Raw genomic sequence first — 27,337 nt, forward strand, 5'->3', positions numbered from 1 at the left:
CTACACCCATTTATAATAATTTTCTCCTTCATATGGAATAGCTCTGATTTAAATAAAAAAGACCCTATAGAAGTCAGCTTTACAACTTCCTTGTTTAACTCCCAGAGCAATATGTAACCATGTATGAATGAAGTGTGTAAATCTAAAACTGCGGCTCAAGAGAAAACTTTAGTAGGAAATGACATTTAAATAATAGCAAAACAAAGTTAACTTAAGTACAAAAATGTGCTCCCTCCTTGATCCCCAATAGTCTATGAAAAGTACTGTACATGTGAATTTTCTCAGCCAGAAATTAGTACTGTGGGAACAGAAAAAAGGATGCACATGGAAATATTCACATACCAGTCCTTCAATTTACCTAAGGCTAGGTGCACACTACCATATCTAAGGGCCGAGCACTGTCCGTGTGAATCCACGGAAAGCACATGGCCCCATTATAGGCTTATGAGGCTATGCACATTGACGTTTTTCACATGGACCGATGGGCTTCATGAAAAAACTCACGGCATGTCCCATTGCTGTCCATTTCACAGGTAATAAATAGATCATGTCAATGTGCTGTGTTCATGTAACTCAAACAGGGTCTATGCGTTGTCCGATGCAAGTAGAAGCCAAGCCTCTCAGGCGCAATTCGCCAGGTTGTATTCTGAGGACAAGTCATCAAATATCTTCGTCCTGAAAATTGCGTTGAACAAGCCCTTGCAACTAAAATACAGTAATATGAGTCAAAGCACAAGCAGGGAGACCTGAAAATGCACTCAAAAATAAGTAGGTAGTCACCAGTGGATCTTCTTATTTAAGTAGCGACTTTGCAAAGCTAAAACCCTTTTTATTTTCAAGTTTTAACTTATTAGTTTAATATAGTCATTAACTTGGCAGGCCCCATGCACATGACCAAATTTAGGATTGGTATTACATGGTTCCTGAATACAGCAAAGCCTTGCAATGTGGCCATGCACACCGTACTGTAAAATATAGCACGATGAAAATGGGTTTTGATGCATATTTAGCATTAAAAAGGCAGCATGCTCCATCAGATACAGTATAGACAAATATCCTTAATAAATTGTAAAGCTGTATCTTCCTAAATTTATCTATAGGCACGCTATACAACACCTAGAAAGAGGAGGAGTTTTGCTGTAAAACTTGGCCTGCAGTTACATCTCAGGCAGGTATGCGGTTCCACCCTTGACCTATAAGGCTACTTGTGTGCAGTTAACGTCTTTTTTCAGAGCCTGTTGAGTACTAGATATGCCTCTATGATGCAATCAAAGAGATCTCGCCCACTTAAACAAGGAAACGTCAGATTTGTGCGCACGTAAAAATGCCTACGGCCATGTAAATAGGCCCTAAGGAGGAGGAAATATAAGACACACAGAAGACTTCTTTATATATCTCTCAGTTTTAATTGTAATGTCAGATTAACCCTTTCCAGTCCAATTTGTATTCAGATTTTCCTAGGGGGCTTACTCTTTTTCTGTCGTTATACAACGGCGCTATAGGTGACACATTGGATAGGCTCCGACAGCAGAGAGGCTGGCAATATACAGTAAGAGAACCCTGACGGATGTCTTCCAACATCGGAGCTGTACAGCCTTAAATCATAATGTCTTCAGAGGTCAGACAGTGGATTGGAAAGGGTTAAATAGGATCAAAGTAAAGGACAAGATTAAAAAAGAGCTGTGATTTTTTTCTCTCTATTTTCTGCATTCAGTGTTCCTTTAAAGTACAGTAGAATTACGACTACAGTCACTATGGTGCAATTCCGCCAAGTGATACATTGTTCTATGCTAGTAATTGTTGTATTAAAATGTGAAAGAAAAGCTTGATCCAATGGAGAATACTCTTCAGCTGCACCTCTTTTATATAGGAAGACAATCGCAGGTAGTCAGAACCCCACTGGATGGCAGGCAGGCTTAGATTGGAAACTCTTGTCCCAGGCCCTTGTTATACTCTTGGCAAAACTAGGAGTAAGGGGAGGAAAATGCAGGGAGGTTGATGAAGGTGAGGATATGGATGGTGATTAGCAGTTAGCACTGTTAAGTGGGTAGTGTTCCCACAAATTGAGTAGCTGAACCGCGATGAGAGGTGTACTCAGAAAAATAGGTAAACTACATTAAAGCATGGCACTTGATGCCACAGAGGTACGTATCACTGCCTAAGTGACATTCTGGAGGGGTGGTCTAGGACATGGACTTCTAAGTTCTCTATAACGCAACAGGGCATATGATTTTGTCATTGCAATGACACAGGAAAAGATGTCATAATGGGTAATGTCACTTTATGGCCCAGTCTCAAATGGTGGGTGGGCAGGTACATGACAAGGGAGTTGCTCCATACCATGGATATCCTTAATCCAGCAGCCCAGGGCATTTACAAACTCATATCTTCATTTACACACAATATCCCTATTCATAGTAGACGGTAATCTTAAGGTCATATTTTTATTGAGCTGTACCTTTATAGCGTCTTGGGCCACAGTGCTGCAGATTTATACAATTGCATTTAAAAGTTGTGGCATTAATTGTAAAAATGTTAATTAAAAAATCTACTGCACAAGCTTACTATAATCATGGAATCAGTAAAAGTGTAGTGCATGCAGGGGACTGGGTGGCATTTAGTGGCTCTACAGTGAGTTAAGAAAATGCTTTGTGAAATTCGACATTTTACAATAATTTACATTTTTGGACATTACTAATACTTCCTTTCAAAGCGCTCTGGGCAGAAATCATGCGTCTGAGATTGTGCATTAAATTGCTGTAACTTTTAATGGTCCCATTAATCTTGTGCAGACAGATCGTTCAGTCTCTTACAGCACCCCTACAACAGGAAATTCTTAAAGCTGCAGAAAAAGCTGGCACAAAATGGATTAGAAAACTGTGAAAATGGGAATACTCAGCAGACATTATTCAGGTCTAGTTGAAGACAGACAGTTACATCAAAGCGGGCGTCTGAAGACTGCTTGAAATCGGCTACAGATTTACAAAGTTTGAGCAAGGGCAATGAGTAATTCTCTGTCACCTGTTCCCTTGTAAGAAGGATTTTACATCAGCTCATTCTGCACAGCCTATTACTTACCCACTCAGTACAGTTTCAAGGTAAATCTGTGACAAATCATGCAGGATACATTTCATTCAACCAGTGTTGTAACAATCTCCTTCCAGAACAGCGACATATCCTAAACTGTGCATTTACTTGCAAATATGTTTTGTGACAACTTTACAACAGTTATTAGAAAACAAGATTTTTGTATCATTCACCACAATGGCATCTTCTTTGCCATTAACACTACTATTTCACCCAAGATCAAATTGGGGTATCGGAAGGTCAGAATAGAACACGGATAGAAAAAATTATTTCGTTGCATACTCAGGCTTTTGCTGTCTAACTGTAGTAAAAATCTCGCCACAATACGGCTGGAATCTGAGAAAATTGGATGGTCAAGTAGAAAGACTTGGCAAGAACAAAAATCACACCTTGCTCAGTGGCTAGGACTGTTGCCTTGCTATGCTAGGGTCTTGGGTTCACATCTGACCATGGACAACATCTGCAGGGGGTCCATACATTCTCTCTGCCATGCATTTCTGTCTTTTATGCAGCAACACGTGGCAGGGCTTAATAGAATGCCTGCAGAAACACCAATATATTACAATTCTGAAGTATTGCAGCATATTGTATAAGCGATCAAATGATTGCTAGTTTAAGTTCCGTATGAGAACTTTAAAAAAAATGTACTTATTCTGTACATTTTACTTTATCTATTGCAAAAAAATAATAAAATAGCGCTTTTTTGAGCTATATACAAGAAAAAAGGTGAGCGATAAAAAACTGAAACGCTGCGGAAGAAGTTGGCACTATACAAATAAAGATTATTCGTATGTACCACAAAATAGTATAAGTAGAAACTACAGCTTACTCCGCAAAAATGGGTTGTACCAGAATTAACTTATCACCTATCCATAGGTGAGAGCCCTGTTGATCCCAAGAGTGGAGGACCAGTTTCCCTCATACTCCTAACTTGGGGCTCACTGCACCTCCCCGCAGTGAGGAGACAACTTAATAGAGCAATGGCCATGCATACTAAGTGCCACTACATTCATTTTCAATGGAGCTGCTAAGAGATAGCTTAGTACAAGTCCTCGGCTATTTCTGCAACTCCACTGAAATGAATGAAGCAGCGGCCACGCATGCACAACCGTTACTCCATTCAATGTGAGGTCACTGCAATTGGGAGTAGAATCCCCACAGTGACGAGAAGATGGGAACATGGGACCTCTGTCCTAAGGATCCCTGGGCTTCTCGACAGTGCGACACCCACACATAAGACTTTTAAGGTAATTCTTGTCAAAACCTTTAAATACACGCTTCCATTCATAAAGCTATAAAATTAAAATTCTCAATATCTGCAACATTACCCCAAAGTTAAGTTGTGAGTTCAATGGAAGCTGATATCATCTAAATGCAGAAAGCTCCCTCTAGCGCAGGCACATGAAAGGGTTATATTTCAGTACAGACTAATGCTGCTTTCACATCTGAACCAGTACCTTAATTCAAGTACACACTTTCATATTTGAACCAGTACCTTAATTCAAGTACATCAATTCACTGGATTGGGATTCTAACATGCCCAGTACCACCATATGTAACACTACTTCAGGTAGCAGGGAGTTCCTTGAAACTTTGATATACAGGGATAAGTGAAAACAGGTATCAGATAAGGAGCAATTGTTCCACACATTTTACTACTGTAACATATTCTGAGCATATATCACGCACATCACCCTTCTGCTCCAATCTGATCCATTCTTTGATGTGCTTCCATGGACTAATTGTAAGCTATTGGGGTTAAAAGGCTTGACCATGAATGCACTAAAAAGTTACACAAAGTCCCAGTGAAATCTGCAGCCCCAGTAATTAAGAGCTTATCTCTCTAATGTAAAGGATGTTAGAATGCCTGTAAATATTTTAGCATCCTCCATCTTGAGTGATAAGGATTAATGAAAGCTTTTGTACAGTGTGACCCTTTAAATAAACAAGGAAGTGACATGAGATAAGCCCAGGAGTGTGAGATTTTCTGGGCTGCATTGCAATGTGGTGAAAGCAAACAATCCCCACAGCTTCTTGCATAACACATATATTAAAAATACACATAAAATGCAGGCAGATATTTCTTTACCTGGTACAGACCCATTTACATACAACAAAAGGTTTTTTGCTTTTCAAAGAGAGACTGTGTCAGATGTGTTTATAACTGGAAGGCAAATGAGCCACTGCCAGCTCCTCACAGAGACTTATCTCCTGGGGGGGGGGGGGGGGGGTAAAAAGAAATCGGCATGTAAAGATGCAACCTGCTCAATCCTCCTTTCCACCAGCATACGCCAGAAACATTAGATAAATCAGCAGGTTTAGACGACTTTCAACTAACGTGTTTTAAGAAACAGATCACAGGATATTTGAACATTATCTGATAAATAAAATACAAAATAACATGTGGGGCATTTTAGCAATCTCTATGTAACATTAAAGTGCCAGTCGAGCAAAAACACATTTTCCTATCACTGCACCCCTCACTTGACTGTCTGTAACACTCTGGACGTCTCCTATGTATACTGACATAAGCTATCCAGAGTCTAAAATTTTTTCTGCTTACCCTTCCTATATGGTGTACTAGCAATCCCATGATGCATCAGCATGGCATCACATGACCAGGTAGAGCCAGTACTATCTCTGCCTGCTGGAAGGACAGTGTAAATATCATTACCGTCTATATTGTTCTAAACAAACTTGACATTATGCATTACAGTCAGGGAGGATGAACCATCGTCTCCTTCATTATAACTGTATGGGGCATCTAATCATCAGCAGTAACTGTGATAGAGTTTCTCCACCCACCTCCCACCCTGGAAGAGCCTGTATGGTCTAGTTTATACAGGAAGTTCTGGTGTGACTGAAATATTGATTTCTTGAGAGCACAGTAAAGCCAAGTAAATCCCAGGTGGTCACAATGAGATGACATGACCGAATTGAATAGGAGTGCAGAAAATTTTAGATAAAAAGGAGTAACTAACCAAGAAAATACTAGCCATCTTATAAACCGTAACAATGTTGGTTTCGGGTTAGGAGTCTAGCAGAACTTCTACTGGCTTCACCATGGATTTCACCTCCTTAATTGAAGGGGTGAAATCCCCTGCAGAGCCATACCATTTCAGTGCACATTCACTGTGGAAAATCTGTAGTAAATCTGTCCCATGTGAACAAAACCCAAATAGGTAAATTTAGAGATAGTGCACCCCCTTGGGGGCATAGCCCAATGTGAGTGATAAAAAGCTCTGTATAGCGTTGCAAAATATGTAAGCATTACATAAAAAGTAAAATAAATACATATCCTATATTTTACAGAGCTGTACACAGAATACACAAAATCCATCCAGTCCCTGTTGCCATAATGACTAAATCAGTCTATAAAAAGATGATAAAAGTTCAACAAAATGTCCCATTTTTACCATTTTGGCCGGCCAATGTTTGAGAATCACATGCAAACACTTGTTCGTATGCAACCATGTGATCTGTCAGGTTCGATTTTTTTTTTTGCTATAGTCAGCTCAAAACTATGTGTATGGCATATTACTAATTGCTACCTTGCGTTAGCCCACTTTTTTCATATGTTTTTGTCCGAGGTTAATACAAATGATCCAACGGATGATCCTGTCCAATCAAAATTTCATCTGTATGGCCAACTTAACAAAATAATTTCCCAGCATCAAATGCTAAGGTCAGTTTTATAATAAAGAGGCAATAAAATCTCAGTATCTAGAAGTAGAATGAACAGAACATACAAACTCCTTGCAGATGTTGTCTGTGGTCAAATCAAAATTCAAGGCAGCAGTAATATATCCACTCAGAGGGCAAGTCTCTGCAAGAGGAAGTGTCTGGATTTCACAAACTGGTCTTCTAAATCATTCTCAGTTGTTTCTCAGCATCCACAAAGGCATTGGGTGGATATGGTTTGCAGAGTGGTGTAGGGGAAAGTAGACCGTAGACATTGGTTATTAGTGAAATCAGACAGAGTAAAATGTTATTTTTCTCATTGACAGAAACAATCTTGTAGATAGGATATTTTCTTGGCTAACACAAACAAATGTTGCAGCAAGCTTTCTAGGCTTCTTCATCAGACTTGTTGGAACATCCAGCCTGAGGAAAAGGCCCAAGTAGCCTCGAAAGCTTGCTGTTACAGCATTGTTTTTTGTCAGCCATTAAAAGCTATCAGATCTATAAGATTATTTGTTTCTTTTTCTGAAAGCAATACCATTTCAGTTCACGGGCTAACACGGTACCAAACTTTTTCAGGAAAAGCAAGGAATTAGGCAAGTTGTATTTTAACCTGTTTCATCCTTTGTTCCTCAGAAGAAAGGCAGAGTCATGTGTCTGCCATGCACTTATCTCATTCCCCATATTGAAACAACATGCTTGTTCCGCCAAACTGAAGGAGCATGTTTATGAGGGAATTGGGTAAAAGCTGTCAGCAAAACAGTTATCTGATGCCCATAGCTTAATATTCGCACTTAAGCAGATTTGAAGGGCTACATTTAGAAAGAAAACAAACTTTTCTATAACACTGTCAGGAATGATCATGTAAAGACCTAAACTCAAAATTACACTTTGAATGCCGGTTAAATAGGAAAAAAAATGATAAAACCTAAATCGCAAAAAAACTGACAGCAAACCATAAACCCGGCATGAAGTAAATAAACAACAGAGATGGAAGATGATCAGAATACTGAAATGCCAAGCATTTTCTCACGAGCCTGTGTATTTGGAATGTCACGTTTCGGACGCAATGCTTATTAATATAAAAAAGGAACCGAGAGCCGGGGCGTTGCAACTACTTAGTGTGGAATGTGTGCGTAGGACACCATAGCACAATCGCTAAGCTTGGATTTTGATTTATTGCAGAAATAAAGTTGGGATTTTCACTGTTAACTCGAAACATACCACCTGAGGGATTCCATAACAGTTCATAAAATGTCTTTCTTTTTTCATAATAAAAAGAAAAAAAACTAGCAAAAAACAAGCTACATCAGCCTGTGTCAAAAATATTCTCCAAGAAACAAGAGAGAGAGAAAGAAAGACAGAGAGAAAAACATGTGTAGCATCATATGTACTATGAGAGGGAGGGATATACAATCCAAAACTGCAAATAAAGCAGGTGGTATAATTTTGAGGAGTGACTCAGAGTTTAATGGCATTACCAGGTTATTCTAGCAGACTAATTCTCGCTAACTGCATGACTTCAATGAAGCTCTCAGCGCTCATGCTGACTTCGATTTAGCTCAAGTGCTATTTGATGCATTTCATCTGGAGTTTTATTCACTTCAAGCTACACTTCATTTAAGCGGGCTGCTGCTCTGCTCATTTATTTTTCTACTTTATTACTCATGCGTTGCTATTGTTGAGTTTACATAACAGACTTGTGCAGGGCGCTGTTTAGGTTTACAGTGGAGGTGTCAGCGCTGCTGACAGACACAGAACACGGTGAGGAGACAGATACGAGGAGAAGAAGTGTCAAATGTTCCGAACGTCAGCCGGCTCAAATTTAAGTCAGATTATCTTGTTTCTGGGTAATGGTGGGAGAGGAAAAGGACCTAATGCATACTAAACTATACATCAAAAATATACCTCTTATTACATGCATCATCATGAAGTTCAAATGTACATAAACAAATGTGTATATCTATCATCTAACTATCCTACATGTGCAGATAAACCAGCCTAGTTATAACACAAACATACATACATATACACACATATATATACATACACACGATGCAATGCTCAACCATTTAAGGGATTTCAGCAACAGCTTGAACTGTCCTAAAACCACGAACAAAGCTATAACTTAACTGTCACCTGCCACGGGGATGCAGCGATGTTGCCCTGCCATTCACGTTGCGACTGTTGTTGAAGATTACATCAGAGGAATTCACCTGATCGCTGCATCCAGTCAGAGGCTACAGGGTTTCCATTCTGAACTCCTAGCATCATAGCGCTCAGAATAAGAGAGCGCTAATGTCTGCAGAACAAGTAGTGATGCTGCAGTACCTGTGATAGTCATGGCAGGCAGGGCTTAATGGCAGGTCTGGAAGCCTTCATTAAGCCTCTTGTCCATGGGCAGATTTGATTTGCGGCAACCGTGTGGGGAGATACGCAAATCAAGTCGCCCATAGGGATGCATGGACCTCCGCAAATTAATTAAAGCATGCTCCATTTAGCTGCGGATCCTGCACTGATGGCTTCCATTGAAGTCAATGGAATCCGTCCGATCCGTGGCACACCAGCAACTGACATTGAGGATCCGCCGTGCAGTAGAAAGAAGATCCATCTGGGACAAAGAAAACCTGCATCATATCTGGACAGGCAAGAAAATTTCCATGGCTGCAGGCAAGGTAGGATCTCGCTGGGGACTCCCGCGGGCAAAATCCGACCCACCCATGGACATTAGCCAGGCCTTGCTAAACTATGTACACCTTGTGATTGCAACATGGGGCCAAAGGGTGAAGATACCATAACCACCGGCTAATGGCTTAGATGCCACAGCATCCTGGTAGTTCAATGAGCAAATACCAGCTGTGTAACACAGCCACTACGTATGGAGCAGGCACAATATACCACCTGGGGACAGAGGGCATTCATGTATGCCCCTGGTGATGAAGAGGGTTAATAAAAGCCTTTTAAATTTATTTCCAGTGGATAAAAGTCAGTCCTGGTCATGTGATGATCACACAGATACATGGCTTATTACAGAAGAATTATCAGGGATCTGTCCGGTAACAAGTCCTGCACCTACATATGCATCACATGCCTGGATGGATTTTTGCCCACTAGAAGTAAATAAGGAAAGTTCTAATTGAATGACTGTAAACAGAAATTTTGGAAACATGAAATTTTTCATTTAAATATTGCAAAAATGCATAACTTTTAAACTATAACTGTGCAGAACATTACGGAAAGACAAAGCTTTATTTAATGAAACGAGAATACTCTTTTCTTCATCAGAATCCCCCCAAATAATCGGGTCACAGATAGTCCATCCTGCAGGAACCCTCAGTGATCAGCTGTAAACTGCAAAGGAGCCTTTTAGCCTTCTTACTAAGTGGCACATTTTTTGCAGCACCACAACCGTAGAGATAATCATAGGCATTGCATAATGCCCATATAAATCCTCTTTGGTCAAGCCAAGTCCTACAGCTAGAGAGGCACAGGCTTTATAGCGACTTTCTACTCCAGCTTATTAATGGAATTTCTGAATGGGAGATCTTCTTTCAATAATTCAGAATTCCCTAAGAGGATATTTAATGTGCTTTTTTAAAAACAGAAACTCCATTTAATTTAGTCTGCAACTTGTCATGCACAAGACGACAATAAATAAAGCATATTAGAAGACCTCGATTTGAAGGACGGCTGTTCTGGCTATGAGGTCAACAAGACTCCCTGCTGAGTTTAACTACTCCATTAGCATACTGTTACACAGTCTGACTTGTTTACCCTGTGAAGTTAAATAATCACGTCTGCTGTTTAAAGTGTTAATTCAGTTGGTATCCTGCATGGACCATGATTGAAGTAAGGCCTGATCATCCCAGTCGGACTTCAGACACTTGTTGGGAAAGTTTTAAGATTGTGTTGTAGGAGCTGTTTTCTTGCCAGTTTACACTTAATGCTACCAGGTTTACTTGCGCTTGCAACATAGTAGCAAATTACCCTAATCTGACTTGAAAGGAAAGCAGTTGGAGATTTTAGGAGGATTATCATGACAGGATCATTTTTATAGATATTAATAAAAGTACCTTTACATGGCATGCTGGAAATAGCAAAATCGAGCAACAGTCGCCCCATGTCCAAGCGCTCGCCAACAGGGACCTAAGCAACAAACTGCTCACTTGACTGAGCAGAACTAAAAACCAAGATGAAACAGGAGTCGCTCAATCTTTGAGCAACTGCCTCTTTGTAGTGAATGGAGGCGGTTTGAATGAGCGGAATATTGCAGGTGACCGTATGCACAGAAAACTGCCCATTATAATGAACACACGATTTAAGCAGCCAAAACGCCGTTTGTACACATGGACAGCCCTGAATGGCATGCACCAAAACCAAATTGACTACTTCCTATGTCACCTGCGTTGGAGAAGAGCTCAATTCTGGCCGTGAGAACACTTCTGGGTGCAGACGGCGGCTCCGATCATCAGATACCAGTTGCAAAAACCAAGCTCAGATTCAGCCACATCAAAAGGTCACCAGCAATACGCCGTTTCGATGTAGACAACATCCCTTCACGATACTCAGTCAAAGTCAATAACAGATTTGAAGCGCTCAGCACCATCGGAAAAGACCCTGACGAATTATGAGAGGAAATCACATCCATCACACGGAATACAGCTGAACAAATCCTCCCCTTCAAAAAAATCAGCCAAACGACAGCAATAGCTATTGGAAGAATCCATGTGAATCACCAACAAGCACGGAGCCGCTAAAGCAGTGGGCACCTTTGTAAAATTTAGACCACTAAATGCGAAATTCAGACGAGATAAAGAAAGTCAAGACGAGACAAGGAGCGCTAGTGGAACGCCCAATACTCAAAACTGGAAGAAGCAAACCAGCAAGGCCACACCTGAGCTCTCTTCGCCCATGTGAAGCAGACCCAGGCACCGTTCGCACTACGCAAGGCAGCAACCATCAAAGACTGGGATGGCGAATTATTACAAGAAGAAAATCAAATCAAGCATAGGTGGCGCGAATATACAGCAGAGCTGTATGCAGGCAACCAGACGGACAACCCGTTGGATCATGTACATTAAGTAGGACAAGAACCGGTCATTCTGGAAGAAGTCGTCACATGGGCCCTAAAAAAACTACCAAACAGAAAAGCTCCGGGCGTTGTTCACATACCAGCTGAACTGCTTAAACCAGTGTTAGTCTAAATTCTAACAAACCTATGTCAAAGATCTGGAGCTCCAAATCGTGGCTTAAAGACTGGACAAGATCCATCTTCGTCACACTTCCAAAAAAAGGTGATGCTCAAGAATGTTCCAAGACTTCCGGTTCTGGCGCCATGGAGTGATCAGCAAAGGGCACCAGCTCTGCTCACATCACTCCAAGAAAACCCTAATTCACAGCTGCTGAAGGAACTGCACCTTCCTGCTGGGTCACCGCTACATCAGCGGAGCTCAGTTGCTCACAGGGACAGGAAACTAAGCGGCGCTGACCGACATATTCTTACAGCAGCGCTCACCTGACTGCTGGCCGCAGCGAAACAGTAAAGGGATCTGCAGTCTCGGGGACTGCTCCTGTCGAGAATCACGCTCCTCCTGCACCACAATAGGCCAGGTGAGTGAAGTGCCAGCCGTTAGCACTTGTCCCAATACCCTGACAGAAGGGACAGGCTGTGCTGGGGAACAATGGTCTTCATAGAAATGTTCTTGGATCCAAATGAGATTGCAAAATGTATGCACCCATTTAGCAATACAATATGGTATTATACCCAATTGGAGGTGAATCGCTTGGGGAGATTAAAGATTAGTGATTAAAATTAAAGATAACATAAAGCAACACTTGTTGGCCACATAGGAGAAGTTATACCAAGGAGAGAACTATAACTCTAATCATAATAAAGATACTAAATGGCGATAGTACTGCACTTTTATGGAATTAGAAAAAAAGGAGAAGCGGGGAGGGGGGAAGAGAAAGAAAAGAAAAATTTTAGGAAGATTAATTTCTGGTGATATACATTTTATATATATATATATATATATATATATATATATATATATATATACACATATATATATACACACACTTATACATATACATACATACATACGTACACACACACATACATATTCACCCACCCAACAACACGCTGATCAACAATGTCATTGACTGTCAGCGCTTGTTCATTAGGGTGCTTCTACACGTAATGATTTATCGCTTGCATGAGAAAACGCTGACAGAGCTTGTTTGATCGCTCGTGCAGCCTGTTTATACATGCAGATAAATCATTCACTCACAAGTCGTTCTCATTCACTATAACAGTGAATGAGAACGATTGAACAATCAGTATTTAAACCGAATGATTAGCAAACGAACCAATGATGATTTTCATGTTTGCATGAAATGAGTGATAAACTAATTATTGTTCATTATTCACTGTTCTTTCTCTAAAAGATATTTGATCAAATTTGAACGATACGTCAATCAATAATCGTCCAGTGTAAAAGCACCTATACGTTTACAAGGTCATATGATTTGTAGTGTGGGGACAAACCGTCATTAATACAATCATTCATGCTCATGCTATCATCACTGGTGGATACGTGTAGTCATCAAGCATTTGCTTGTCTGTGGGCTGATCCCTGATCAGGAAGGGTATTGAGTCTCCTTAAGGAGAGCACCTAGAAGGTGAGTGAGGCCATCCATGCTCCTCTGGGAAGTACGCAAATGGGGATGATGGAACAATACCTCCCCTCTGCAGTGCCACCTATTGGAAGGCAGCATTCCTGCAAGTCAATGTCAAACTTTTTAAACAAGCCTTACAATTCCCAGTCATTGTTATAAGTCAAATGTTATTCTGGCTTTGACTCAATGCCCAGGCTTGCTTAAAAATTCTGACATTGACTTGCATAATTGCAGTCTTTCAATAGGTGGCGCTGCAGAGGTACTGTTCCATCTTCTCATAGGCTGATACTTGGCACATATTCATGGTCCAGTGATTGGACAAGCCTGTGTAAAAGTCCAATTAGGTCCAGTGACAATTTAGCATTTAGAGGCTGCTAATCTAAAGCCAAGAAGTGGTGTTAGGTTTTGTTTGTTTATACGACTCCAACTGTGTTCAGTATAGGTTTCTATACTGATCTATATTATATAGTACATTAAGGGCTAATGCCCATGGACGGATTTATGCCGCGTTCCCCGCAGCTATTAGATTCTATTGAACCCACTAGCTCAGTCCTCACATGTGGGAATCTGCTGCGGATTTACGCTGTGTGAAAACAATTGCGGCATGTTCTATTTTATCGCGTTTCTCCGCGGTGGGAGGCCTCCATTAATATAGTATTAATGGAGACCGTGGGAAAACAAGCGTTTTTCCACGACCGCCAGCTCGGACTTTTTGGTTTATCCCAACGGCCTAAAACCGTGGGCGTATCCCACTCCGTCCATGGGCATGAGCCCTTAATAGTCCCAATAAAAAAATACAACATATCATGCAAAACACAAGCCTTCAAATAACTCCATTAATGGAAAAGTTATAGTGCAAAGTGGAAACAAAAAGCAAAAGCGGCTATGGAGGGAAATGGTTAAAGGATAGTAGGCAGAGCTGTTTAAAGCCATAAGGAATTAGTGCAGAGACTACCCTGAAAAATAGTTTAACTTACACAGAATAGCCTTTATTTGTTGAATTTGACATACCCCGTTAATATGTGTTAGATTGAGCTTGAGAAAGAGTTGTGAGAACAATTTTAATGTTCTGTACCATAAGTAAAGGAAATTAGGGGTCTATTACACCATTCAAAATAGTAGAAATGTGCTTCAAACTACAAACTGATGTGCGTATCTCAGGTAGAGCAAAGAAAAAAAAAAAACCTTGAGTAGATAATGAAAACTATATACAGAGCAAAAGGACACCTACATGAATAGGTGCTAGAGCTAGCAGAAAGTTAGCCACGAGATCCATTGTAGAGATAGTCACACGAGGTTAGTTTAGAATACCTAACATTATTAATATTGTACAATTTTTACATAAAACTAACGGTCAATAGAAAAATACTTAAATAAATAGCAGGTAGACTGAAAAGAGGCCAGATGGCCATCATATCATAACCTTTTGATTTCTATGGTTCTGGTTCAAAGTTCACGTCTGTGTTTAAACACTTGCATGTTACATTGAAACTCAAGCCCTGAGTGTTTTCTTGCCAACATATATAAAAGCCACAGAGGAAACCAGAACCCCAATATTATCTGTTGCTCTTTTATCTGGAAAGAAGGCAGAGACGTCCTGTGTAGTTGTAGGAAAGCCAGCCACATAGGGGGTCCAAAAGAAGAGAAAAGCACCTTGAAGAGGTAATCATAGCTTCAAGCTGATTAATTAAGACAGAGAGAGAATTCAACAGCTACTGACAAATTTCTCACATGGTCAACCTGGCTCTACTGATGTTTAGAGAGATTAGGTAAGGAACAGGATGTCAAAATCTGTGATGAAACGTCTAGTTTCAAAGAAAAAATAATTATAGTGCAATGTAACATAATATTTTTCTAAGTTGTTCTATTAAAGTATTTTGCTGTCTAATTGCAGCATGGACCAGCTGAGGGCCGTGCTGTACTTCAAGGAGCCGTGTCAGTATTTATCATTATCCCCTATCCACAGGATAGGTTATGTAACTGATCAGCAGGGATCCCAGTGGTCAGTTCCACGGCTTGAATCAAATCAAAAAGAGTTTAAGTATGACTGCTGTGTCTCTATGGGTCTGACGGAGACTGCCATATACTGTACTTAGCTACCTCCTATAGCCCCAGAGCGTTGAATGAAGCTGTAACAGTCACACACAACCTTTGCTTCATTCATACAGGATCTTCATTCTCATGATAGGTGGGGGTCCTAGCTGTTGGACTCCAAAGTTCAGACACTTATTCCCTATCCTGTGGATAAATGAGAACTTAAAATATTTATTGTAAAAAGGAGAGAATGATGGGCCGTGGGCGCAATCCATGTAACGTAAAATGCACATAAGCATTGACAGCTAGCACAAATAACGTGTTTCGGGGACAAAAGATTCGGGGGCTGGCGGGTGGAGATCTCTCTCTCCCCCCTCCTCTCCCCCATGCTCACTCCTGCAACTCGCCACTCACCCTCGCCGGCCCCCGAATCTTTTGGCACAAGTGGGCATGTACTCGAAAATGGCAATACTCGCTCAAGTAATTTGCCTTAGCGAGTACGCTTGCTCATCTCCAATAATTATATATTTTTAAAAGTATATAAATTTGAAATTGTTGTAATCATACTGACCTACAAAATAAAGACATGATGTCATTTTCACTGCAGCATTAACACTGTAAAAGTTACTCCACACACCCCATACCCATAATGGTGCAACTGCTTTTTTTTCCATTTCACCCCATTTAGAAATTTTTAAAAGTACTTCCAATACAATAAATGGTACGATTGAAAAAAAAAAAATCATTCCAAAAGACACGGGCCCTCATGTAGATAGGTCACCAAAAAAATAAGGGCATGGTGTTTTGAAGGTGAGAATACTGGAATTGCAGAATGTGACCTGGATGCCGAAGCATTAAAGGGGTTTTCCAGGCACAAAATTGAAAGTCTGAAAATGCTGAAATCTAGAAGGTACAGCTAAGTAGAAGCAAGTTGTACCCTTTATCTCTTGACCAGCGTCCTTTACTTCATTGCGTTCAGCCCCTAATCTGCTGCTGTTTACATGCATCACTTCCATAAATAAGTTACCTACAACACCCAGCATGCATAGAGCTTGTTTACCGGTCAGCGCAGTAGCTCCGCCCACCACTCACAGGTCCTACAACTTACTAGCACTAACTTCATTCTCACTCAGAGTGCCAGAGAAAGCTGATGAAGCAGACAGACAGGAGCTTCCAGCACTCTGAACTGCACATCAGCACTACAGTGCAATGCTTCCGCTCCTCTCCTCCTATAATGCACTGCTCATAGGATGTTGGAGGCTATGGACAGAGGAGGAAGTAAAAAATGTGGACAAGATGTTAGAAGAAGTGGAGATATTTTTTGGTCAGAGAGTCACGTGACATATATAAAACATGTAGTACAGCAAACCCATTACAAAACGACTTATTGTGATGATAAGCATTACATTTTAAAATGTTAGTTTGTGTCTGTAATACTCCTTTAATGACCCTTAGTTATGAAAGGGTTAACCAGATAGCATCCTGAAATAGCAGCTAAGCTACCATCCTTCAATGCAGGAATCAGCATCTTAGTATATCTACAGTACTGTCTCCTAAACTGAAGACTGGTCCAGTTAGGGTGCATTCACACCTGCCCCAGGGTTCCGCTTTCCACCCTGTGGGTTTTGGGACGAAAGAAGCAGCACTTTTTTTTTGGTATCCACAGTTGGATCTGTGATGGAACCAGCGTTAAACAGCAAAAAGCTCTAATACAATGATTAGGAAAACAGATTACATTGCAAAATCCGACAATCCAGTAATTTTTCTTTGTGAAACTGGAGATACACTTTCAATAAATTGATGGTGAATGCTAGGCATTTGGGGAAAAAAAAAGGGGGGGGGGGGGGTTTAGTCAGGTCTGAAGATCTTTCCTGTTGCCTAGGGTCTAAACGAACGCACTTCTGACATTTACTAACACTGCAAAGTTAAACGACATTGAAACATTTTTAAAAAGACTTACCAATATTGAGGAAGTCTAAGAAGTTTTCCATACAAGGCTGTGCTAAAGGCAGGTATCACTGGGACAGGTGGGTAGTACGTTCCTTTGTTGTCCAGGTGTGTGAGACCAGCTTGAAACCCAAAAACCTGTAATAAAAAATATGTACATGTCTACGTTCTTAGCTGTACATGACAAGATATAGCAACAGCAACGTGGCTTGAGGTTCACCAACAAAGTTTTCAGTTCTTTAAATTCTGGAAAAGGGTGGAAGATGAAACTACAAGCCAGACCTGAAAATTTTGTATGGTTTCCACGGCACCCAAGTATATGTACAAAATCTGTATTATACACAATATGCTGCAGAAATGCTTTACCTTTTCACCAGCACATTAAAGAATTAGTGGTATGAAAACCCATGTATGAACCCAACCAGTGACTGCAATAGCCAGAGAATTGCAGTTTATTCAGTTCTCCAACATACCAGCTAAGGTCCAACAGTGACCAAAGACACAGGTGTTAATTTATCTGTACTCTTTGGTCTTCAAAATTCTATTACAATGCATTACAATTATCATTTCAACCATTCGCACCTAGTACTGTGGATTCTATAACAGCAAGGGACTACCTCTAAGAGCCAGAGCAAAGTAGTACTGATAAGCAGTGACTCTCATTGAAGTATACCCATTATACCCATTCCATCATTGATTTGTAAGACTGCATATATTCTCGTGGCCACTGAAAGTAAAACAAGAAGATGAGGTTAAGGTTAGCTTCCTCCAGCAAAATCAAATTTTTGCTTGGGGCCTTAAGAGATGATGGCCCTCATATTAAAGGAGTTATCTGTTATAAGAAAACCCCCTTCGGATGACATTTTCATAAATCTGTAATGCTTGTAAGCAGATAAGTTAGAGTATCTTTCACATTTTACAGACAAATGTTCACCATACAAATTGGCTTACTATTCTACATGTAGTAAAATACATTTTTGAATACATTTAAATTCTAGCCGTAAATTCTCCAAACCCTGAAATAATGTATATGGTAAAGTACAATCTTGACCCTCCCATCCCACATTAAGTGTTGATGATTTATCACATGCCAGGAATCAGACGAGTCTATTGTACAATATTCCTCCAAACATCTGTCCCAGAACGACCTGTTGGATTCCATAATTGGTTCCATGTCCTCATACACATGAGCAATTCTGTTTCTTTGTGATGACTATATCCCAGTGCTTTGAAGTTTTAACTAGGTACCTCAATGATCTGTCTATATATTTCTCTGTTAGTCTTTACAGGTCAAAGCAAAGTTGTCTTTTGGGTCCATGATATGACAGCAGAATGAATTGCAAAAACTAAATATTTCAATTCACTTATAGATGCAGGGATATTTAGCTGCTAAGCTTTATCTATACCATTTTCTCACTATTGCCATTTGTTATCAATCCAACAGGATAATGACCTTTTTACACTTCAAATTGCCATAAAAATCGTCTGGTGTAAACGCATGTGGCGACTGAATGAGAACTGTTCAGTCATTCAGTTTCTGCATCTAGAAAACTGTATGACGAGCCGTTTCGTGTTAACAGCAGTTCACTTCTCAATGACTGTTTGCTTACTGTGAATGGAGGCGGGTGGTGGAGAACGCTCCCTGACCGCCCTGCATTCGTACTGGCAGCTCTGCAAGCGATGCCGACGATACTTGCTCCTGTGTAACAGCAGAGGAGTGAGGGTCACTGGGACGCGCTGTCAGACAGCATTTGCCTGACAGCTCGTCCCATTTTAAAGAGCCTTAAGCGATACGAGAAGAGTGACCGTCCGACTGCTGAGACAGCCATTGATTGATAGGATTCAGGACTCCATTCACTCCTCTTCTTGATGGTCATGTTGATGAGCAGTTGTATGAATTGATGGATAGGTGGTAAAAATTAACCTCTTCCTGACACAGCCAGTTATGATTTTTTTTAATCTCCACCTTTCTGTCCAGTTCTTTTTATTGTTTAAATTTTGTAATGCGATCACTTATAATACGCTGTGATATATCTGTACTGCAATGTATTATGACTATTAGTGCAAGCCCAATAAACCCTGCCTCTGGGCACAGGCTCAGGGACCAAGAGACTTCTGTAAATGTCAGGCCTAGAGGCCACTGGTAGATCCTGGGCTGCCACAACAAAAGCTTGGCGACCATTGTAGCCACATGTGTCAGCTGTAGAACAGCCTGCACTTTACTAAACTAAGCTCTTAATCCTGATGCAAACACTCTTTCCACTTCCTTCACATATATGCTGCAGGGGTTGTGAGAAAAAAGTGGGAAGGTATTGAAGGTGCCTGTTCCTTACTTTTACCCATATGCAGCTTATATAGCCACAGGATTTGCCATAAATGTCTGATATATGGGAGTCCCACTTTTATGACCTGTACCTATGTCCAGAACGAAGGTTCTCTGACCCCATCGCACTTGGTGAGGCGGTGGTGGGGACTGAATTGAGAGGTAGCTAGGATAATAGAAAAAGAAGAACTTGCTGTGTACGGTTTCCGTAACCCCTGCTTCACTTCCATAGGCATTACGAAAACAGCAACACATGGCAAGCTTGGCTGTGTTAATCCCAGCTGCATCTTCATTCAATCACCAACATCTCACCAGGTGGAACAGGTTTGAGGGACTTCCATTCTCAGGATGGGTGCAGGCCGCAGAGGTGGGACCTGCACCCATTACACATTTTGAGGCATATCCTTTCAGTATGCTCCACCCCCTCAAGTCCTAAACTACGTACATATTATACTTTAAGTCTTTAGACCTGCAGGAAAGCACGCACATATCATGATGCTTCTATTACCAAGTTTTATACACATGCAGAAAGAGAGCATGTGAACAAAGTAGAGAAGGCAGAAAAGAGTAGTCATATTCTAGAAATCACTCTATGTGATGCCGTCACAAAGTCCTACATGAAAAGTTGCTGAATACATCACATAGTTGAATAGAAGTGACATAAGTAGATAATATACCTTCATATAGCAGTGAGCATAACAATGGTGAAGCAGGTTATCCGAGGGTTGGCTGAGACTGCTCACGGTCTGGATCAGCTGTTCAGCATACATTGGCACAGAATGCTCAAAGTTGATTTTGTCAGCAAGTATTTTGATTGCAGGCAGAGGTCGTATTGGCTGAAAACTTGTTGTATTTAAAGTGCTAGTGGAATACTAAAAGGTAAAACACACAATAAATACTAGTTAGAATACAGCCCGTCAGCAAAATATATTCGTCAAAAACAATATTCAGTTCTAAAAAGTTTTTCAACTTTTTAAAAGGTCTTGTCACCTGCAGACAGAAGAGGCAGGTAGCAATTTTATGGTTTGACTTTAAGAAATCAACAAACATTTTTGACTTGACTTACTTCATGACTGACAAATAATGAGTGTTCTCATGTCAAGTAGAAACATTTTTATGACTGCAGCTTGAATGTTTTGCTGTTTGCACGGTTTAATTTATCTGCTTAATCTGCAAATTTAAAGCATACACCTCTTATTTGACAAAAAATAAAAAAAAAGGTTTTCTAACCCCTTAAGTATGCAGCCTTTCATTTTCTACGTTTGGTTTCTCCTCCTAACTTTCAAAAAATCATAAATCTTAATTTTCCCATCAACTGAGCTATCTAAGGGCCTGTTTTTTCAAAGAATGAATTGTATTTTTCAATGACAATATTGAATTTGCCAATAATGTACTGAAAAACATTTTTTTTTTTACATTTCTTAAGTGGAGAAAAATGGTAAAACAAAAATGCAATATTGCCATCTTAGCAAGGATACTTTTTTACGGCGTACAGAAAGCAGCAAAAGTGACATGACAACTTTTTTCTGTGGGTCAGTACGATTACAACGATACCAAGTTTAGGTTTTTTTTGTGGCACCACCGGAAAAAAAAATAAAGTCTCTTTTAAATAAAATATGAATATGAGCGCTGATGGTGGCTCTTGCTGTGAAAGATAACTGGCACTCGCTGTGTATGGAGTGGCATCGGTTGCCAATCCTGCTATATACAATCTCCGCACCCAGAACACATACACCTATATCCTTTTGGGTGAAGGGGTAGTGTCAGATCACAATACATTCCGTTTAAAATGTTAAAAGTGATTTCCAATGTTAGCATAGTAGTTCCCTTGGAGTTGCAACACTTCTAACAGCATGAATTGTTACATAACAAAACATGTTCTAATTCCTGGCCTTAGCTTACTTTTTGATTCGAAAACTTCAGTAAGGACATTCCTTTCCGTTCTGAAAGAGATCTAATTCTGAATATGATAACATTTGTATCCAAAGACAATGTTTATACTGTGACTACCGCAACTGCTCACTGGCTATAGAAGGTCACTGTGTGGCCAGTGATCGGCTGCTGCAGTCACAGGTCCTGGTCAGCAGCAACCAGAAAGAACAAAGTGCTTGTGAATCCATTTTATGTAGTGGAAAAATCCCTTTAAAACCAATGTAATGCAGTTTTACACCAAGTGCAACTTCACCCTTACCAATGTCATTACATTTCTGCCTGTCAGCTAACAATTTACAAGCCAGCTATTGGTCACAAAAGTTAGAATACTATGGCTCGGATGATACAGTATCCTGGGGAGTCCGAACAAAATGAAACGATTGGCTTCCCTTGCAGACATTTCATCCAAGCTTACAAAATATTGTCTTCTCATGAGCAACGAGAGTTAGAACACAAATGTCTATTTAATAGACAATCCTCCAAAAGCAGAGTTAGAATAGTATGGAACTAAGGCTTTGGAAAAAGCAAAGAGTTTCTTTTTACTGTTAATTTACTTTCACCTTTAGGAAAGTGAATGGAGATCTAGCAAGTGTCAATTAATTGATTTGAATTTCCAATCCATACAAAAACGTTTATGCTTGATTTACATGGGACGACTGTATAACTGCACGAGAGTTGACGTCACAGCTCAAGTTGTTCACACTCGTGCAGAGCGTTTAAGAAAGGTAGATCACCACTGACCGTCACTGACTTCTCACTCAGCGCTTCACATTCTATGATGTTTATGCTGGTTGAAAGTGCGTGATGACGAACAGTAAAACTAGATTTCGTAAAGAACTTACTGTAAAATCTCTTTCTCATCATGTTCATTGGGGGACAGAGCTTTAACCTTGGGTATATAGCACCTGCTGATTGAAGGAGGACACTAAGCAGACAAACGAGTTGTCTCCTCCCACTTGCTATATACTTTCTGCAGATACTCAGCTAATCAGTTTTGTACGCAAGCAGTAGGAGCACCCCATTGGGGCTTGTTACGAAATGGTAGTGCTTAAAAAAAAATAAAAAAATTAGGAGGGCGCCAGTGCGACAATAGACATACTAAAAAAGAACCCCTATCATGGGGGGTGCTGTGTTCCCCAATGAACATGACGAGAAAGAGATTTTACGTTAGCTTCTTTACAAAATCCAATTTTCTCGTGTGTATAATGGAGGACACAGCTTTGACCTTGGGACGTTGCAGAGCAGTATCCAAGGGGTGGGAAAATATAAGAAGCCGCATGTGTAAGCAGAGAGCTGGTGCGGGAACAGTTAGCTAACTTAAATGAATTCCAGATGAATTACATCCTACGATACTAAAGGAAGCAGCGGAGGTAATTGCTGAACCACTCGCCATAATCTTTGAAAATTCTTGGAGAACAGGAGAAGTCCCAGAAGATTGGAAAAAGGCAAATGTTGTCCCTATCTTCAAAAAAGGGAAGAAGGTGGATCCAGGAAACGACAGGCCTGTGAGCCTGACTTCTATACCAGGAAAGATCTTTGAACAAATTATTAAACAGCATAGATGCAAGTACTTGGATGAAAGTGGAGTAATACAAACCCATGCTGGCTCTGTTTTTTTAACAAACAAGTTATGCTAGACGAATCTAATTTCTTTCTATGATAGTATCACTGACTTGGTTGATCAGGGAAATGCGGTGGATATAGTTTTTCTTAACCTTAGTAAAGCATTTTACAAAGTATAAAATACTATACTTATTGAAAAAATGACCAAATATGGGATTGACAAGGCAACTGTTAGGTGGATTCAGAACTGGCTGAGTGATCATACTCAAAGAGTGGTCATAAATGGCTGCACATCCAAGTGGAAAAATCTATCAAGTGGGGTACCACAAGGCTCTGTCCTAAGCCTAGTGTTGTCCAACATTTTTATAAATGATCTGGAGGAGGGAACTGATGGGAAACTGATCAAATTTGCTGATGACATAAAACTAGGAGGGATAGCTAACAGTAGGGAAGAGAGAGTATTTAAAAAGATCTAGAAAAGCTTGCACAGTGGGCAGCGACGAACAGAATGGTATTTAACAAGGAGAAATGCAAAGTCCTACATCTGGGCAAGAAAAATGAAAAAAAAAGCACATACAGAAGGGGAGGAATTGAGCTAAGCAGCACATGTGGAAAAGACTTGGGTATACTAATAGATCATAGACTGAACAGGAGTCAACAATGTGATGCAGCAGCCAAAAAGGCAAACACAATTCTGGGATGTATTAAGAGAAGCATAGAGTCTAGATCACGTGAGGTCATTATCCCCCTCTACTCTTCCTTAGACAGACCTCAGCTGGAATACTGTGTTCAGTTCTGGGCACCCCAATTTAAAAAAGACATAGACAAACTGGAGCAAGTTCAGAGAAGAGTTAGCAGGATGGTGAGCGGTCTGCAAATCAGGACCTATGAGGAACGGTTAAAGAATCTGGGAATGTTTAGCTTGCAAAAAAGAAGGCTGAGAGGAGACTTAATAGTTTGCAAATATCTCAAGGGCTGTCACAGTGCAGAGGGATCAGCCCTATTCTCATTTGCACAAGGAAAGACTAGAAGCAATGGGATGAAACTGAAAGGGAGGGGACACAAATTAGATATTAGAAAAAACTATCAGACAGTGAGGGTGATTAATGAGTGGACAGGTTACCACGGGAGGTGGCGAGTTCTCATTCAATAGAAGTGTTCAAGCAAAGGCTGGACAAATATCTGTCTGGGATGATTTAGTAAATCCTACACTGAGCAGGGGGTTGGACCCGATGACCATGGAGGTCCCTTTCAACTCTACCATTCTATGATTCTATGCGTAAAGAAGCATAATAAGTCCTTAAGCACGTTAACTAGAGTTAATGGGTGCCTAGGCATCCAGTATGCTCAGAGACGAAGCATAAAGGGGCCTGAGACAACGGGCCCATCCCCCTACCAGAAAAAAGCTCCCGACGAGGAGTTTCCACAAGGCACCCGTTGTCTGACAAATTTGTGTCGTAACACAGCCCGAACATATGATGTCTCTGGCACAGTAACTCTGCACAGCCGCGAAGCGGCGCCAGTGGGAGGAACCCACTTCGGAAACCCAAGGATCCACTTGTGTTGTCGGGAGCACAAGCAGAGAGCCAGGGAGACTGAAGAATGCCACTAGGGAAAGGTAAATTTGTGAATTACGACCGAGCCCCCTTGTGACTGGCTCACCCCATGGGACTAGACTTAATCAACAAGGGCCAAGATAACAAATGCAGTGAGGTAACATGTAACAGGACGATAACGACCTTCTTTTGATGACAGCCCCCTGCTCAATGCAGGATTCACTAAACCATCCTAGTCAGATGTCTGCCCAGCCTCTGTTTGAAGGCTCCCATTGAAGGAGAACTCACCACTTCCCGTGGTAACCTGTTCCACTCATTGATCCCCTCACTGTTAAAACGTTTTTTCTACTATCTAATCTGTCTCCCCCCTTTCAGTTTCACCCCATTGCTTTTAGTCTTTCCTTGTACAAATGAGAATAGGGCTGATCCCTATGCACTACGACAGCCCTTCAGATATTTGTAGACAGCTATTAAGTCTCCTCTCAGCCTTCTTTTTTGCAAGCTAAAAACATTCCCAGATCCTTTAATCTTCTCGGTATGAGGCTTGATTCACAAAAGCGTTTTATCGCGGCTATATTGCTGCGATAAAACGTCAGCTGAAGCATTGGATTTCAATGCACTTTTTCAGATGGGCGATTTTTAGGTGCATTAAATAGTCCGGCCAGAAAATATAGCGCACACAGTGCGAATTCCGGCCGGCCGCTTTTACGCTGACTGCACAAGATAGGTCTGGACATCTATTTTGCCGGTATACGCCGAATGGTCCCATAGACTCCTATGGGAGCCATGAGAGCTGCCAGAAAAGGGAGGTGGGAGGGACTTAAGCAGTGGCTCTGCTAAACTCCCTCCCCCTTCCCTGCCTCTCTCCGATCCTTGCCAGATGCCGGCAAAGGGAGGGGGCGGGAGATTAGCACACTAGATATGCTAAGCTCCTGTCCCATCCCCTTGCCGGGAAGACAGCAAGGGGCGTGAAGTGGGAGGGAGTTTAGCAGAGCTAAACTCTCTCCCCCTGCCCGATGGTATTCTGGGCTGCAACACATACACGCTGCACCCGCCGATCTGAATGGCAGTTAAAACAGGAGATGCATCCGCAACTTGGTTGCGGCTGCCTCTCAGTCATCCAATTTCCGCCCACTATGCAGGCAGCCGAAAATCGCAGCACCCGTGTGAAGGAGCCCTGTATAAAAGTAGCACATTACTAAAGTTTTCACCTCAACCTCTGCACTGGACTCAATTAATAAACTGTATTCCAATATAAAAGTAGTAAATAAAACCGCACCTACTCGCTTATTTCCATTCCACCCTGCTGATGACCTATTCCTCTTTATATCTTCTCAATACTGTTTTTCATTCCAAAATTCAATGGTTTTCTCATGCTGCACCCATCAGACAGAATTCTTCACCTCAATATGTCAGACCTTCCCCTACACTCCAATACCATTTTATTATGCCGCGGCAACAATTACCTACAGGAATGCCATAAGATAAATTAATCCTGCTTGTGACATGTAGGCAATTTCAGTAACCCTTCCCTAATATTTCCAGATGTTCTCTGTAATAGATGACTTCACTGCATCTAACATATAAGTTTCTCTAACATTAAGCAAAATGTAAGAGCTCCCCAAGGTAACAGTGTATCTCAACTAAAACCTACTGATCGTACCCAGCTGGGTTGATGCTATATATAATTTCTTATTAGGGTTTTCACATAAAAATCTACATGATTTCTCTGTTTAGAAATGTATCCAAACTTCAGAGAAACAAGGAATCTCTCTCCGCTGAAGAAATACAGATTGCACGGGCTCAGTAAAAATGACGGCATTTTATCAAGAAAAGCAAATGCCTGCATGTAAAGCCAATCCCATTTCAAATGGGCCAATAATTATCCTATTACGTCAATCCTTAAACTACTGAAAAAAGGCTTCACATGACCCCCCTGTGTAGTTGTAAAGACAAAGAATTTGGATGCAATTACGAGAATTCCAGATCTAAAATATGTCTATTAACATGGACTATTGAACACAGCCCTCATTTCCCAAACCATCAGCTTTTGATAATAGATCAGTTCAGCAATGCATCAAAATCCCTCTCTAGTAAAGCCCCTAATTCATCTAATAGTATTATACCAGGGATGATTGCTTTCTGGCTAAAAGAAAAGGAAAAGGGACAGGATATCGAGCAGATTACAGAAACTGTTACTGGGAAAATATGAAAGACTTCATGGAACAGACGTGATCAATGTCAAACTTTTCAATCGCAAGACGTAGACTACCAACAGTGAGGGATTAAACAAAAGGAATGATGAATTTAACATTGCAACATTCCCTCTTACAAACGTTATGACTTATTCTGCATTACCTACAGCACAACACGTAAACAGCCATTTGAAGTGATTCTGTCATGCACCCGCACCAATAACAGGGATGCCCATTGCCATTGTGCGTGTTTTATTCTGAAACGCTGCAGCATTTCAGAATTTATTTTGAAGAATTTCTGCCTCGTTGACTAGCATTTCAGAATTGATACACTTTGAAGT

The 27,337-nt window shown here is 40.8% G+C and overlaps 1 protein-coding gene across 1 annotated transcript in view; it reads right to left on the reverse strand.

Annotated features, from left to right (window-relative positions):
- Positions 1-27,337, reverse strand: part of VPS13B (vacuolar protein sorting 13 homolog B) — a 968,736-nt gene that overhangs the window by 778,250 nt on the left and 163,149 nt on the right. Inside the window, exons 15-16 of the mRNA XM_066578394.1 lie at positions 20,428-20,622; positions 17,441-17,565 (exon numbers count right to left, since the gene is read on the reverse strand). Coding sequence (XP_066434491.1) covers positions 17,441-17,565; positions 20,428-20,622 — 320 coding nt within the window. The remainder of the gene's footprint in view (positions 1-17,440; positions 17,566-20,427; positions 20,623-27,337) is intronic.

The sequence above is a fragment of the Eleutherodactylus coqui genome, chromosome 9 (genome assembly GCF_035609145.1).
Source record: "Eleutherodactylus coqui strain aEleCoq1 chromosome 9, aEleCoq1.hap1, whole genome shotgun sequence".
Lineage (NCBI taxonomy): Eukaryota > Metazoa > Chordata > Amphibia > Anura > Eleutherodactylidae > Eleutherodactylus > Eleutherodactylus coqui.